The 16,630-nt window shown below is 34.6% G+C and overlaps 1 protein-coding gene across 4 annotated transcripts in view; it reads left to right on the forward strand.

Annotated features, from left to right (window-relative positions):
• The window catches only part of Mrtf (Myocardin-related transcription factor), a 67,369-nt gene that overhangs the window by 34,923 nt on the left and 15,816 nt on the right, over positions 1-16,630 (forward strand). For 3 of the 4 annotated variants that reach the window (XM_089225038.1, XM_089225037.1, XM_015508217.2), the window contains exon 2: positions 9,682-9,969. In XM_089225038.1, the coding sequence (XP_089081164.1) occupies positions 9,882-9,969 (88 nt within the window). In that variant the 5' untranslated portion in view covers positions 9,682-9,881. Of the gene's footprint in view, positions 1-3,134; positions 3,469-9,681; positions 9,970-16,630 lie in introns of those variants that run through there. The other variant, XM_015508218.2, reaches the window with a different exon arrangement.

Genomic DNA, 16,630 nt, shown 5'->3' on the forward strand with positions numbered 1-16,630 from the left:
TCACGCATTATACACGATATATTTTATATTTCAACACCACACGTTATATAAATATTGGTGTTCGTGTGTACTTATGATATTTTAAATGTCGTTATAAAAAATTACGTCGGCTAAAAGAGTCTCTGATGACCTAGTAATAATAATAATGATAAAAAAAAAATAGTATGAAATAGTGGTTTTTTTCTTCTAAAAAAGTTAACGGTGAAAGTCAACTATTGTTGTGGCTATACGTTTTTTTTCTCATGACAACAAAACGAATTCGCCATCGGTTTCCATAAATATGTATATAATACTTGGGCCAATTGGTTTTCATAATAATGCTATTATACCTACGTGTATCGTATACTAATTTGTTATCGGTTCATAGGTATGTGATGTAAAATGTGTACACGGTAGACATACCTACCTATACACAATTATATATCGTTTGAGGGACTTGAATAATTACAATTACATATACTTAGGATAATAGTTGTGGAAATAATTGTTTAGGATATTAATTGTATGACGTAATAATATTACATTACATTGTACTATAGAATATTTTAAATTTGTGTTGGACTTGAATTGATTTCTTATGTTTTTACTCATCATAATAATATACTAGAATGATGGAATTGAATTTTACTATACACTATACAGTATACCTATATATATGTATATATAATTATAATTATTACGATTTACGAATGTTTTTTGTTTAAAAGTTAAATAAGTTAAATAAGAAAGTTAAGTAAACTTACTTAAAACTGGAGAATAAAGCCAGTTATTAAATTGATCATTCAATATTCTTATACATACATTATTAACGTACTATCGAACTATCGTATATATAATTATAGGTATTTGTATAATGTGGTGTTAATTTTATAATTATTTAGTGATATACCTAATAATTAATAATTTTTCACTGGGTGAGGTTAGTTCTACAATACCTATTTGTTATAATAGTGTTTGATTTACGCAATGGTTGACGCAACTGCCGGTTTTTGAAAAAACAATGGAGTAAACAGCGGTCGATGATAAATAAAAAAATTGAAATCTCTCGTGTTTCGGAGTGATCTTTCAAAGATAGAAATTGTTCTCGGTTTATCTCAGTATATCAAGTATTTTTTCTGATTTTTTCTGATTTTATCTATTATTATATTATACGCTCTGGAGTATTGCGTAACACTTTCCCTTGAAACGCCGTTAAAATATTTTGCTACTTCTCTTGGTGTTTATAAATTATTTATTTTACGCGAGTGACAATAATTTGCATAAGATATATTCAGTGCTGACGAAGTGTTAATGCTATCGAGTAATTTAGGGGCAACGCGCGTATTTTGGTAATCATTGCGATCTTGTTTTTATTATTATGCGAAACGTAAGACCGCTCGTTAGCAGTTAGCACGGCATCGCGTATGTACATTCTACGCACGCGGCCCGTCCTCGTAATAGTTATGACGTCATCTGGCCGGGTGGCCGGACCATATGGTGCTGTTACGGCCCGTCTTCCGTCCACCAGGCCAGATATACCTGTGGTCAGTGGCCGATGCCCACCTATGCTGGCGGAGGACGTCGTCCCGACTTACACCCGGGACGGACGGCCGTCCCTTCGACGGGACCATGTGCGTTCGGTTACCACACATGCGCCGCCGTCGACCGATAAATACATATATATTATTATAATAGTTATAATAATATAACAGTCACGGCGGCGGCGGCATCGTCGACAATAACAAAAATTGTTATTATTATTTCGTGCCTTACTCAACGCCCTTGTAGCCGAAAAAAAAATCACGTTTGGCCTTTATCCGCGCTTGTTTTGCGAAAATAATATTTTATTATATTATTGGCTCGGTCGGGTGTTTTTCCCCCCAAATGTATATTTTCTCCGGTCTAGCAGCTTTCAGTAATACGTATTATTACATTAATCTTTTGAAGCGTACGGAGATCGTTTATTATTATTATGGTTTTTTTTTTGATATTCTAAGACGCGAACCAACACTGACTGCGCGCGAAATTCATTACCGATGACCGTGAAACTCGCGACGGCATCCAAGTGTACCTAAAACCGCGTTTAAGTGTCGTGACGCTTCGGTCGGGCGGCTGGCCATCGCAAAAAATATACTCAAAGGTGATAATACACCCACACACACACACACACACTTGAGTGCGTTCCCAAGTATACTCATTGCAGTTTGCGTTCTATTTTGTCATTACGTGTAATGGTCGCAGCCGTGTCGTGTATAAAATGGGTTAGTGTGCAAATGAACGCTCAAAGGCGCGCGCGTGTGTGTGGTCGCCAAAAAACAATGTCCTCAAGCACGATTACAATGTCCATATGCGAATTTCGTGCACTCTGCGACCAGGCCGCGTGACTCATTAATAAAACGCGGCCTTTTCACGATAGTCGCACTCATATATAGTTATATTATATCGACTGCATGACATTAATAATATAATGAACACAGCAAGTTGCTATAATATGTATGGTGCATTATAGAATCTTTATATTAATTTATGTGGATACGCCTGCAATATAGTTGAACTGATCCGAATAAAATAAATAATAATATACAAAACAACTTAATCTCGTCCGCCACGCGTTTCATATCGGAAAAATATCAATGGATATGCAATTGTGGTATATACTATGCCGAAGTGTACACAGACTTCGGTATTTCACACAACACACTCTTAAAATATAATTTACTAATTGCATTTCTATCATTATTGTATATATATATATATATATATATTAAGTTACATAAGATGATAAAATAATGGATTGAACGAGACCTTTGCAGGGGTCATCTAAAGATAGTTGAGACGATAGCGTTCTTTTATTACGAATTTCTTTATTATGATACAAATGTTTGTTGTCGTCCATGATGAAATCTCGTGATATGAAATGTTCACTGCAGTATTATTAATTTATATTATATATTACGTGAGGGTCGCGCGTCCGAACGTACCAGACGTCCTTTCCGCTGCAGTCATCTCGTATCGGCACTGCGTGGTACCCACCCTGCCGACTAGCCTGCAGGGGAACCGGTAACCGCGTCACCGCCGTGGTGTCTATCGTTCGCTCGCGCGATCCGAGTGGTGGGATTCGCCCACAGTTTTGCACGCACCGTTGACGCCGAACTTGCACGCATCGCCAACCGAAACGTCGCTCGAACCGGTCGCAGTGTGCGCGCAGTCCTCCCCAAACCGTCGTCGTACTGTGTGTGTGTGTCGCGCTGTCCGGAGTCACGTCGTCCGCGTGTGTTGTTCCCTCGTCGTCCGCGGCGGTGCGTCACGCCACCACATAACAGTGTTCTTCCCGTTCGGTTTTTCCGTCGCGCGCGCGTGTAATCGCCAAGCTGACCGGCAAACGCCGTCGCCTCCGCCGCCGCCGCACCGGTAACCGTTCGCCGCTATCGCCTGCACGTATCTCCGGTCTCCGTCGCCGCAATGTACGCTTCGGGCAGCAGTCAAAAAGTAAAATAGCACGTTGACGTTATAATAATATTATTATTATTATAATATATGTATGTCATAATAATATAGTACCCATCATATAATGCAAATAGCACACATGTTTTTGGTCGACTGAAGTACCCCCGCAAAATATTTTCTAAAAACGCTAAAAAAAAATACTAGGCGAACACTAGGTACTTCTGACTTTTAAAGGAAATACATGGCAGACACTTGGGGTGGACCAAGCCCATCTATCATCTATATAAATGTTATATAATTTATCGGTGGGTAGTTATGTATTTACCAGAGGTGGTGAACCTTTTTTGGGTCTAGTGCCAAATTTTTGAAATCAATGATCTTACAGTTTTTTACGTGCCCAAAGTTTGTAAACACTTAATACCTAGATCATAAAAATATAGGAATGTTATAATTTTTAAAATATTGAATTTTTTGAATTTTTTGCTTGCAAAATTTAAAAATATTATAAATTTAATCACAATTTTAATTTATCACGTGCCATTAAAATTTGACAAACGTGCCACTTTTGGCACGCGTGACGTGGGTTCGCCAATCCTAGTATATACGAACAGAATTATTATGCTACCCCATCTCATGGACCCCGAATATTGCAGTGGTAAACACCGCCCTGACTTTTACCTGATTTCCATTACGCTGTTTGTATCATTATGATAATAAATTTGGCTTCAATCTATAAGTCATGTAGTTTAACTATGTACATTTTTCCACGAGAGAAAATATTTGATTTAATTTGTATGCGTTTTCGACGCATAAGTATATCATATTATTAATGTTTTGCTTGCATAAATCATAATGATGTTTTAAAGATTAAGTTATTGGCCAATGTAATAATAGTAGAGTAATATAAATATAGTAACTATATAATAACTAATAGTTACTAACTATAGTCAGTATCGGTGCCTTTAAATATAACCATTAAGTGGATCAGTACTTCCCGTACAACATGTGTCGTACATATGTAGTAAACTGACTAAAATTTTGAAATTTTCGGTTAAGTAAACTGCCTGCCTCTCACTCACCCGTCATCATTTATTATATAGGTACGGCCCAGATGTTACGCCATGCCTTTAGTTAGATCGAACCATCAGTTGGATTAAATTGAGTTTTACGAAGGGGTACTAATGAGTGTAAAAAATACCTACACAGCATTATATGACTCTTTTCAATCAACTGCAGTTAGAGGGGGTTACGGTTAAGTCAAGTATATCACTATTTTCTCTACGTGGCTTTTCTCGGGAATGATTTTCAATAAAATTAAATTAAAAACAAAAATAAAAAGGGTGATCACCCCCGCAGCTGCAGATGGTCCAACTTATTTGTATGTGCGTGCTTTTAAACTTAATGCCGGATATAGAGAATCGCGTTTTTATTTAATTTCTTTCGCGTTTCCGACAGTTCCACACTACCTGTATGAACACCGATTCACCAACACTCGCTAAACCCTTACCGACGGCCGTTTTCCTGGTTTTTGGTGAACAGGTGTCCGCGTTATAATATTACATATTATTTTGTTTATGTTATTTTGTCGTGTGCGTATACCTGTCGTGTATAATACGCATATGTTCGTGTATATAATATATATATATATATATATATATATATATATATATGTATATCGATCGTATATTATGCGTGTTGGTTGTTTTTTGCGTACGGAGAAGCTGCTTTCACCGTCGTCTAGTCCAAGGCTGCGTCTGGTTGTCTATCATCCGGACAAGGCTGTGCATTTATCTCACGTTAGCATACACGTATATTGTGTTATGATGTGTGTATACAGTTGTGGGAGGCGTTTGGCCGCGTATTATATGTTGTGTTCTAAATTTACGGAGCATACGTGTATAGACGTACATACATACACATATATATATATATATATACCTAGAGGCGCGAGACTTGTACTCAAAATATCGAGCAGAACCTTCATTTATTTTATTTTAATTCCTATAACAATATACGTCGCTTAATGATGGACACGTGCGACGAGTATCGCTTTTTAATATTATATTTCGATTTGCGTTTGGGCATAATAATATGCCCCTTAATGTATGTTTTCCCGTGGCGCCAGCATGCGCTTGTAGTACGCATTTTCGTTGCACGGGTCACCGATGAGTTTCCCGATCAGCTGCTGCTGTAAAACCACTACGGCGCGGGCTTGAGCGCGTGGGACGGACCGACCGCCGACACCTGTTGGTCCAGCCGGATCGCCAACGCGAAAATACGGTCAGCAGTCTTCGAGGGGTAGGCGGATAGTGTTGGGTGACATTTGTTTTCGTATATAAATGTTATAAATAACGATAGAATATTATTATTTTATTATGCGCGTCAAACCAACAGAAGATTCTTCACATTATTCGCGGAGTTTCTCTTTTTTTTCTACATGATTATTAAATGTTGTTATGCTCGTTTTATCGTAACAAGAAAACGATATTATTATGCTATTATGAATTATTGTTTTGTGCACAGAGTTCTGATTTGTAGTAAATAGATGTATGAGTGATGTGTTTTTTCTTTTTCCAGTTGATTATGTATGTTTAGCTGGGTTTGAGAATCTACTGCAGCCTGACAGGAAAATTCTATATGACTATTTTCTCCATATAGTGATTGATCAACATGTGTACACTTATTAACCCACTTATGAATTTAAAATTAATATATTGACAAAAACTAACGTGAAAAACAGATGATGTTCTTATCTTTAAAAAACACATTAGTCATCATTAAGTACAAAACAGGATCGTGCACTGCAGCCGAACAGACCACAAAACAACAATAAATAAAATATGTAATATGATGACATCTTCTTGCGGTTCGTAACAAGACAAAACGAAGATAACAATGATCGTGTTGAAAAAGAGTGAATCACGTACGATAATCCACTTTTGGGTCAACGCGCATAATAAAATAATTAATAATACTTAGTATCGTGTAAGTTAGGCATCTTATTAGAGGACACCATATATCCACCTAAGATAAGTTGATATTTTCGGCTGAATTGTCACGTCAATAACGTCCAATAACCTTATTTTTTCCTGTTCAAAAAACTGGGAACGGGTGGGAATCGTCCAATAACCTACCATTTATTGTAAAATACGTTATTATAATATTGGTACTTTTAATAATTATTGAATTCTACTATACTGGAATTTAAAAATTCCACATACAATCCATATTCAATATTAATACAATCTCTTGATTGTATAATTAATATTTATTCAATCTTTTGACAATGTTTTTTTTGCTGTCTGGGATATATATTGTGAATACACTCCATCTCGCAATAATGATTAATTATTAAAGAATTTCACAATAGGATTTTTGTGTTTTTTTTTGTTTTTATTTGAATTCTTATAAATTTCAGAGAAAATAACACGTGTGCGATAAGACATATTGTATATACGCGTATATTATAAACACAGTGTATATATAATATATCGTTGATACATATAATATAATATTTTATTATCGTATCGATCGCGAAAACAATAAACGGTTATTGTTTATCTTTTCGTTCTCGTGCGTACACGTACGCTGGTGTGCACAAGCAATCTGACGTTAATTTATTGCCCGGCCTACCTTGCATAAAAAAAAAAAAAAACATGACGCGCTTTTTACCGGACGACGATGACGACTGACGAACCAGCAAAGCAGCCCATACGTTCGATGCATTAAACATTAGGTATTTTATATTTTACTGTTCCAGCGTCCTTGTTTCACTGTCGTATACATTGCGATTGTGACTATACCTATATGTATACACATTCGTTTATATTATAATATTATACCATATATATGTATATAAGTACCTATATGATATATTTAATTGTCCATTCCGTTATACATAGTATGCGCAATCGGTGGTTCAACATTTAAAAGATTATATGTACGTATAAATAGGTATGATGTTTTTGTTAGATTTCACAATTTTCGGTCCGCTTAGTTCAGTCGTATTTTGTTTTATCACACATGGTAGGTACCTGTACATAATGTCTAGTTCGCTATTTTCGATACTGCCATCGTATCATAACATTGTTTAAATAGTATAGGTATCTCCTATACATAATAATGTATGCGCACTATTACTTGTTTATTTCGCACATAGCACATGTGTATTTACGAGAGTACGAAACACCGAAATGGTTTACAGACTTACAGTATACATGCAGTGTATTATTCACGTATATTGCCTCGTTCGACGAATAAAATAAAATCGCGGGTAAATAAACAAACTGAGATTTGTTTAAAGTCTGAACCGAATCGACGGATGATGCGAGCGTAATATAGTCGGTTAAAAATAATAACACATTCGTTTTATCGAAAACGATGTCTGAACGATTAATTTACGACGAACAGTTGGTGCAAATATATATATATATATATATATATACCTATATGTTTTATACTGATATGAACTATTATATATTGAAGTATGTGTGTCAAGTAATCGTCGGAAAGTAGCTATGAAATCCATAATTTACAATATAATATTTATGATTATATAGATAAGTTTAGACTATACATTTTTTTTTTTTGTTCACTCAAAAGGCGTTATTTTTATATAATTCAACGGACCGAGTATCGCATAAATATTATGTTATGTGTTATATTTGTTGTACAGGTGTTTGTTTAAATACGTTTTTTTTTCCATTCGCTCGTAATTCGTACCAATATGTACTGTGGTCGATTGTGACGAGTATATTGTATTACATCGCATGTATACATATGGTGTGTACTGTATATACATAGTGACCGTTATTTTATACTATGCATTATAGTATGCAGTTTATACACGGTGTTACGCAATATATAATTAATATGCTGGTTCACGGGGGACGACAGATATGGCGGGAGACTTGTCCAGGGGGCCTTTCTCGGATAGTATACTAATTTAACCTAATATTATAAATGTACATTATGCATTATTGTAAAAAACTTTATAAATGCTGATAAAAAATACGATTTCGTCATAACTCATAATATTATATGTTATTGAGGTATAGGATAGGTGTGTGTGTCTTAAATTATTATAATTTTTTTTCTCATTATCACCATTGACAGGTGCTATATTCTTCACATCCTTTGGCTTATTTTGTATTATTAATATAATATGGTGAAGCAACGAAAGTATATATTTATCGCTATGTAACCTATAGTCTGAAAATAGTCAAAAATTCATATCCTCCTTAAAAAAAAAAAAAAAAAACAGTGTGCCATTAATCATCGGCCGTGGTTTATATTCTATTCTATAAATGTGTAGGTACATCATATTATTATTATCCGTTCTGCATTGCTGCAGTCGTGATATAATACGCCTATTAATGACCAGGAGTTTTATTCCTACTTACCTGTTTAATAGTGGCTATATGAGATTATATTAACGAGTACCTACCTATATTAAATCTAAATATTATTACCTATTAGGCCGGTATTATATTGCCAAGTCGTGTCATCGCGCCTGTTATATGGTGTGTTGCGCATGCAGTGTATATGTAAAAAACGATTCGCCCGCGACCTCTCGCCGACATACTACAGTAGTCGAAATTCAATATACCATATTATATAGGTATATTATATATAGGTAACTATACTTATTTATTATTGCTTGTATAGGTTATATTGAGGGTGGGTAGGCTTTCGGATTCGGAACGGGTTTGGCACCGGAAATTCGCTCGGGTCGACCGTCTTCAATCATCGGACGTCTGAATTTCAGTGCAGCGGCAAATGGCTATATAATAGGACGAGTAGGCGAGTGAGACACGACTTGGAGATGCACGTGGGCGGCACAGGCGGTGGCGGGTCGCCCACCAGCGCCAGCCTTATACCTGCAAGCTCGCGGTTATCGCGCGACAATGGAACGCGTTATTATAATATTTATATACACATTATTATTATAACTTAATTACCATAATTTTTATTATAATTTTATTATTAAATACACGTTACGCGTGTGTTTATGCGGTGGATTGCTCTCGTTCATCGTCGTTGTTGTTATTTGTGCACGTCACGGCGACGACCTTCGTACTGCGAATTGCGAAACTTAAAAAAAAAGCCCATACTACACAAGCATGTGATATTATATATATATATATAATAGTATGTGCCTATAGTGTGTGCCATTATGTATATCGCATATAATATAATCGGTGAGTGGCTATTTTTTATTAATTTTATTTTTTTCTTTCTTTTTACGTCATATAGATCGCGGCCGCGGTGAGCTGTTTTGGAAAATTCAGCTCGACCAAGACCTGGTGGACACCATTTCGTCAATTTACCCCGAGTGGTTCCGCCAACAACAGCAACAGCAGCAGCAACAGCAGCAGCAGCAACAACAGCAGCTGCAGCAACAGCAACAGCAGCAGCAGCAGCTGCAGCAACAGCAGCACACCGACCCATTAACCATGCAGAACAATAATTCGCAACCGTCTCCGCCCTCAGCCGAGGTGGACGAATCACCGTTACAAAAGTCTATGGACAAAAACAAAGAGTGTGAGTAACGACCTGACTGATATGTTCAATATGATATATAATATTTAGATACATATAAGTGTAACTCTACTGGCTACGTATCGTCTATCAGTCCAGCGAATTATTTTTATGACGATATATATATGACTCGCAGTCGAAGGACACGAAATACAGACTTTAAGGGTAGGCGAGGTTGCAATATATTGGCGTGCATATTCATCATATTCATATGACTTGTGATCCAGTCCCACCTTCCCCCGGGGATAGGTGCGTGGGGGCGATGTAAATTCCATTTATTTCCTCTAAATGACCAATATATGTTGTTTCCGTCTAACCCATAACATATACCTACCAATTTATATACGTTCAGCAGGTCCAGCTTTTTATTGTTAACTTATCAAATTTAAACCTTTAAACATTATCTATGTTCTCTTGTTGATTATGAACGATATTGACATTTTTAAACGAGAGTTATTTGAATTTTTAAATATAATTATTTTATAAATATTCATGACTTGCTTAAAGATTAAAATATCTAAAATGAAACAACTAAAGAGCGCTACAGATAATTTTTTTATTGTTAAATACTGCAATAATTATAGATCACTTTACTTTAATATAATCAAGCACACACAATTTGAAACTGTTGTATATAAAAAATAGCATTATATAGCCCATGATTTTAAATTCGAACGCTTTGACCTGTGGTTAACCGCAATTACGTTCTTGAGGGGTGGGCGGGGTTGCCATTTTATATCGGAATGCATGCATTTTTCGCGGTTTAGACCCCCTTCCAGGGGAAATCTCTTGTGGGCAATGGAAATTCCGTTCATCTATTCTAAACTCTAAAGCACCAAATATTGCACTTATTGGCTGTATATTATACAAGATAATGACACCACTCCCGTGCATAAAATATATAGATACAGTCGTTAGGTTTACATGTACCTAGTACTTTAGTTTTTAGTAACCACTACAGCATCCGTTTTAACCGCAGTTTTATTATACCATGACGTCTATCGATGTACAATGTACATATCATTTAAACTTCATTTTTAATAAATGCAATGACTAGGAGACATTAAATCAATGATCACGTATTTTCATGTATCATATGATACATATAAAAACATTTTTTGTTTACATGAAATTACATTATAATTCTCGATTGTTTTGGTTACGATTATATTAGCACTATAAAACGTGATTTGTGTATGTAATAAATACATGGTTCATTACAAAAGTGAAATATTAGTAAACACTATAAATACTTCCGCGGAAAATCATTAATATTTTTTACAATGAGATGTTTTTGTCAGTCTTACTCGTTTTAGTCTAGGTTAAACTACTTATACACCACCATACCATAATATAAAAAAATAGTAGGTAACCTTATTATTGTATGAATCATTGTATCATACGAGAGTATAAATTCTTAGCTAATCTATGTTCCGAATATATTTTAATTGCTTTTTATAGCTAAATTTAACGAATTCATGGAATTTTGGGACTTATATATAGGGAGCGACTGTACTGTTATGATTGGTCTCACCGGGTTAATTCGTTGACACCAGGTATCGTTGAGTTCGTCAATCCGGAAGTTTTGTTTTAACCTAACCTAACACTGATAAGTTTAATGATATAAGTAAAAATATTTATCGAAGACAAAAATTACTACACACTATCTTTAACGGACGCAGATATACATCGACTGACTCGCTCGTACGGGACAGTCTTACATTGTACGCATGTCGAATGTCGAGTCAGCATTCTCTCCCCACATTACAAATTGTTCATATAATAATAATAATAATCGGAGACCGATTCATAACAGTACCATAAGGCGCCGTACCTACCCTAGTATTTATAATAGCAAATGCTTATACGATTTTTTAGAATTTGTTGGTTTTTAAAAATTATACGTGTTACAAGTAAATGTACTTTAAGAATTTTTCTATTATTGTTTTGCACAATTTTTATCAGCGTATTCATAAATATGAAAATATCTAACGATCTTTAAGTGGAAATCGATCGCATTAAAAGCTTTGAGTGTAGTGATCTCTATTCTCTACGTCTGCAATAAAATGTTCACTTGACTCTGCAGTCATATAAAATATTACTATTTCATATTTTCATCGCATTATATAAGATGATCTTATTGTACACTTGCATTCTATGTTGTCTCCGTCATTCCGCCTCACTAACGCGTATAACCAAAATGTACGTTCAACAGTCCCATTTTTTTGCCATTCATATATAATATTTTTATATCATAATGAACTGACTTAATGACTCATGTTCTTAGCTGTTTGTGGTTTTATGATAATTTCATTTTCAAGAAAGTTATGAAAGTTATGAAAATTTTTAAATAATAATATAGTAATTTTACATAGGTAGGTATAGTAGGTACTTATATATTGCTAGTGAATTACAATATTTTAAAAATCAATGGAGAGCAACTATATACAAATAAAATGTTTTCCTTATCTTCAAATTTTATTATAGATCAATTTAGTATAATATTTAAGCTAATAACACAAAATTATAAATTATGTTTGTATATCACGCGTTGCTAATATAACAAGATGGAAATGCTGCACATGTGCATAGATACAACGCCCTCTTAAAATTAATATAAAATACATTTCATAATGTTACGCTACAATTATTGATCTTGGCGGATGCGACAAAAACTCGCGAATATATATTTTAAAAAACTCAAAAAGTCCAATTTCATCATTCTGATCCCGAGAATAGCGGTTGTTTACTGCGGGTGAGTGTTGTAAACATATTGATAAAATTACTATCTATCGTCGTGACCTGTTAACGCGAGCTGTTTTTCTTTTCTGTTCACTCAAGCACGTTAATAAATAAATAAAAAATAAATAATAATATTATACACATTATAATAAATAGGGAGAAAAAAACACTCGAAAACATTGTCGTTGCCCGTTGGAATACCGTTTTGACAGATTCTTGTTGCTGGATCGTTTATAACGAAAAATTTCGAGATGACGTCTCTTTAACACAAACAGCAATACAGCACACTCACAGATTTATATATATTTATAAATATACACATATATTACTCGTAGGCCTAGTACTGCGCGCTGTATAGGAGACGCGTGTTTAAAGTTAAAATAATTATGTTGTTTATAAACATTCGTTTTATTAGCCGACGCGTGACAAATCGCATTGTTTATGTCACGATCTGTCGCCCGGGTTCTCGCCCGCCGAAAATCGAATTGAAAAAATAACTTAATAATAGTCATAAGTAAAAAAAAAAAAAAAAACGGCGTCTGGGCCCGGACGTTCATCCCGTCACGGCGGCGTCAGTGGCAGTGGCGTCGCGTTGGTGGCGACGATGTTTTATTCGAAAAAACGAAGAGATAGGGTTGGGCTGCTGTTGTTGTGGCAACGACGGCCTATTTACTGTACGATTAATGACTTTGCGCAACGGCGACGGCAACAATGTATATAATTATATAATTGATATAGCGATAAATTGTCGTTGATATTATTGCGTTCGGTTGCATTTGTTTTTTATTATTATTATAACGGAAGCTAATTGTTTCGAGAAAAACGGCTGAAGACAGCGGCGGCGTGCCAGATTACGAGAAAAACGTCCGCCTCGGCCTACGGAGAGACTATAGGCCATAGGGTGACGCCGCCGCCGCCGCCGTTGAGAGTCGATGACCCAAATAAACACACGCGACGGGCACGCGATTATTGTCGCGTGCGACGACGTTACTGATACGCCTCCGCTGGATAAAAAAAAAAAAAAATTAATAAACAAGTATATCCTTTTCGACGAAAATCGTGTAAATACCAAAATAATATACGAAGTGTTGTTGTTATTATTACCATCGTCCGTGCGCGTGTACGTGACCGCGGCTCGAGCCTGTCATGCATACATTATTATCACGCATCTATTATTGTTTGTATATATATATATTATATATGCTTTGTGTTTATATCTAGCCGATGCAGTGCCCTATACATTTTATTAATACACAATGCGATATGTGATAATATAATATGACATTTTTGAAAGAAATACGACTCCAGCGTCCTTCAATGGAAATTAAATGTCCACTGTACTTGGTGATTCATCACGAATCCACCCTCTTTCATCATTTATTCAAATTCTGAGTTTTACATTTTTAAGTTTACCCAATGAAAAACCCTGTGTTTTCGATTACTTAGATTATTTCAAACTGTAGTCTATGGTAATATTACTGACTTCTTTTTTTTGATGCGAAAACAGCCCTTTTTTATTTGAAAATCCATGTGGCTTGTATTCATGTAGCCCACCCCTGTTATATACATATGAATACAAAAAGTTGTATCTTGTGTATTCCACTATATAGGTATATCAGAAATGTCCAATGTTATTCATATCATTATTTTAAATCGAATATTATCGTAAAAAACAACACGAAACATTCTGCGGCCAGCAATCTCGCAGTTGTCACGTCACTCACGTATACCGCCAAAAACGGGTCGTGTACGTGATTCATCCTTTATAACTTACAGCAGGAAACGAATACATATAGCGTGTAATATAATCGTTGCAACTTGCAGGTGAATGGTGTTAAAATATACAGGATGATTCTTTTATCAAACAACACTCATTATTTAAAAAAGTATTGACTTTTTTCAATTTTTTTTTCTTCAAAATTGTAGATTTACACTCTTTTTGAATTGTTTATTTTTATTTTTTATTTTTCACCCTTATATTTATTAGATAAACCACTATCAACTTTTGATTTTCAAATGGTAACCTATACTTAAAATTTCATAAATTAATAAAGCTATTTTTTATATTAATTATTACGTTAAAATTTCGAATTTAGCGCTAGTAGTTTATGAGTTATAGGTATTTAAAATTTAGATTGGCAGAGTGGGATGGTACGGGGTTACCCCGCAAAATGTTTGTCCACTACACCGCTTGTCTAAACTTAAAATACTTATAACTCATAAACTACTCGTCCTAAATTCGATTTTTATGTATCAACATTTTTAGAAAAATATTCTGCTTTGGAATATGAAATTAAAAAACTATGTTGCCATTCAAAAAGTAAAAAACTTAAAAAATGATAAGGATAAAAAATATTTAAAAATATAATTTTTTAATAAAAGCGTTGGTTTTTTAACATCTTGAAACTATGTAAAAAGATATTTTGAAAAAAGTCAATACTTTTTTAAATAATGAGTGTTGTTTGATAAAAGAATTACCCTGTATTATACAATAGGTAGCTGTTATTAGGTACATGCTCGAATATGTCGTATATTTCGTATGGCTCAATAATATGTATCAATGCGATCGTTTACCGTTCGAGGGTCGCGAATATGTTATATAAAATTAAATACGTTAAAAGCACCGTAAATTATGGCAATTTAATTACGATTACTATTGAAGGCAATCAGCGTGGTGTCCATTCACTGAATTTTGCATCCTTGACAATATGGAGTGTAGGTTATATATAAATTATTTAACGAGTCGATTAATGTATAAAACGTGCCGTTCGATTTTCTGAGCCATTATTATGATCGTAACGAAACTTATAGGTGTATATATTTTTTTTTTTGACGCGCACATAAAATCACCGTCGCCACAGGATACAATATAATGATAGTTGAAAATTGTCGTCGAACCTAATCTCTCGTCATCGGAACAATAAATCTATGCATAGTGCAACAGTCGCCTATTATTAATTATTACGCATCATCCCAAATGCATTATAATATTATCATTTATCATCATAATATTTATATTGTAAGCGACGCAAATAGTGATAAACGATAAATCTAAACTTGTAAGTTATACAATCAATATGTGTTCGTAATCTTTGCTTGAGCAGACTCCCGCAGATGAATTACCTCCGACAATGGTTTTATAGAGCGAAATATAAAATACGGTTTTGACAACAAAAAATTGGAACCGATCGTCAAAACGATAAGGCTTCATTAAAGAAATAAAAACCTTCGGCTGAGACCTATTTATATTTATATACATATATTATGTATATGTTTACTATATTATTAGAAATAAACACCTTTCTCGCACTTTGCAGACTGTTAATCCACTTAAACGTCCAACATCAGTTAAAATATCTTATTTTCAGGAAAACACGCCCAGTGTTATGTTTGTGCTATAATTTTAATTTAAAAACAATGATGGAAAAATATTTTTATTTTTATTTTTTTTATTAATAAAATAACATTTACAATCTGTACATAATAAAATACAATAAGCAAATATGTTTACAATTATAATAGTGACTTTGGATACATGAGAAGAGAAGCTATCCAGTGATAGGACCCTTTTGAGTTGAGACGTTTAGGACATGGAGTGGTGTTTCAGTTTAGGAGGTCGCGACACCAACGTCTTTTGAGGCGACGAGGGGGGTTACCTGGAATTGTGGCTGAGTGTTGATTTGCAATCAGAGGATTTGGATGATGAAGTAATTTAGAATGAAACTTTTTGTAGAGGGTTTTAACTAAGTTCTCAACTGTTTCAAGGAAAAATATTATATTCCGATCATGATTTGAGTAGAACTTGCTTTAAACTGCGCTTTCCGGCATAATTTCTTCGAACGTTTCATGTTTTTTCCCCACTCTAATTTTTCTATAATATACTTAAATAATTTGAGAGAGCGCTCAGGAGAAATTATAATAT

The sequence above is a fragment of the Diuraphis noxia genome, unplaced genomic scaffold, assembly GCF_037042655.1.
Source record: "Diuraphis noxia isolate RWA-SAM2 unplaced genomic scaffold, SU_Dnox_SAM2 contig0003, whole genome shotgun sequence".
In the NCBI taxonomy this organism is placed as follows: domain Eukaryota; kingdom Metazoa; phylum Arthropoda; class Insecta; order Hemiptera; family Aphididae; genus Diuraphis; species Diuraphis noxia.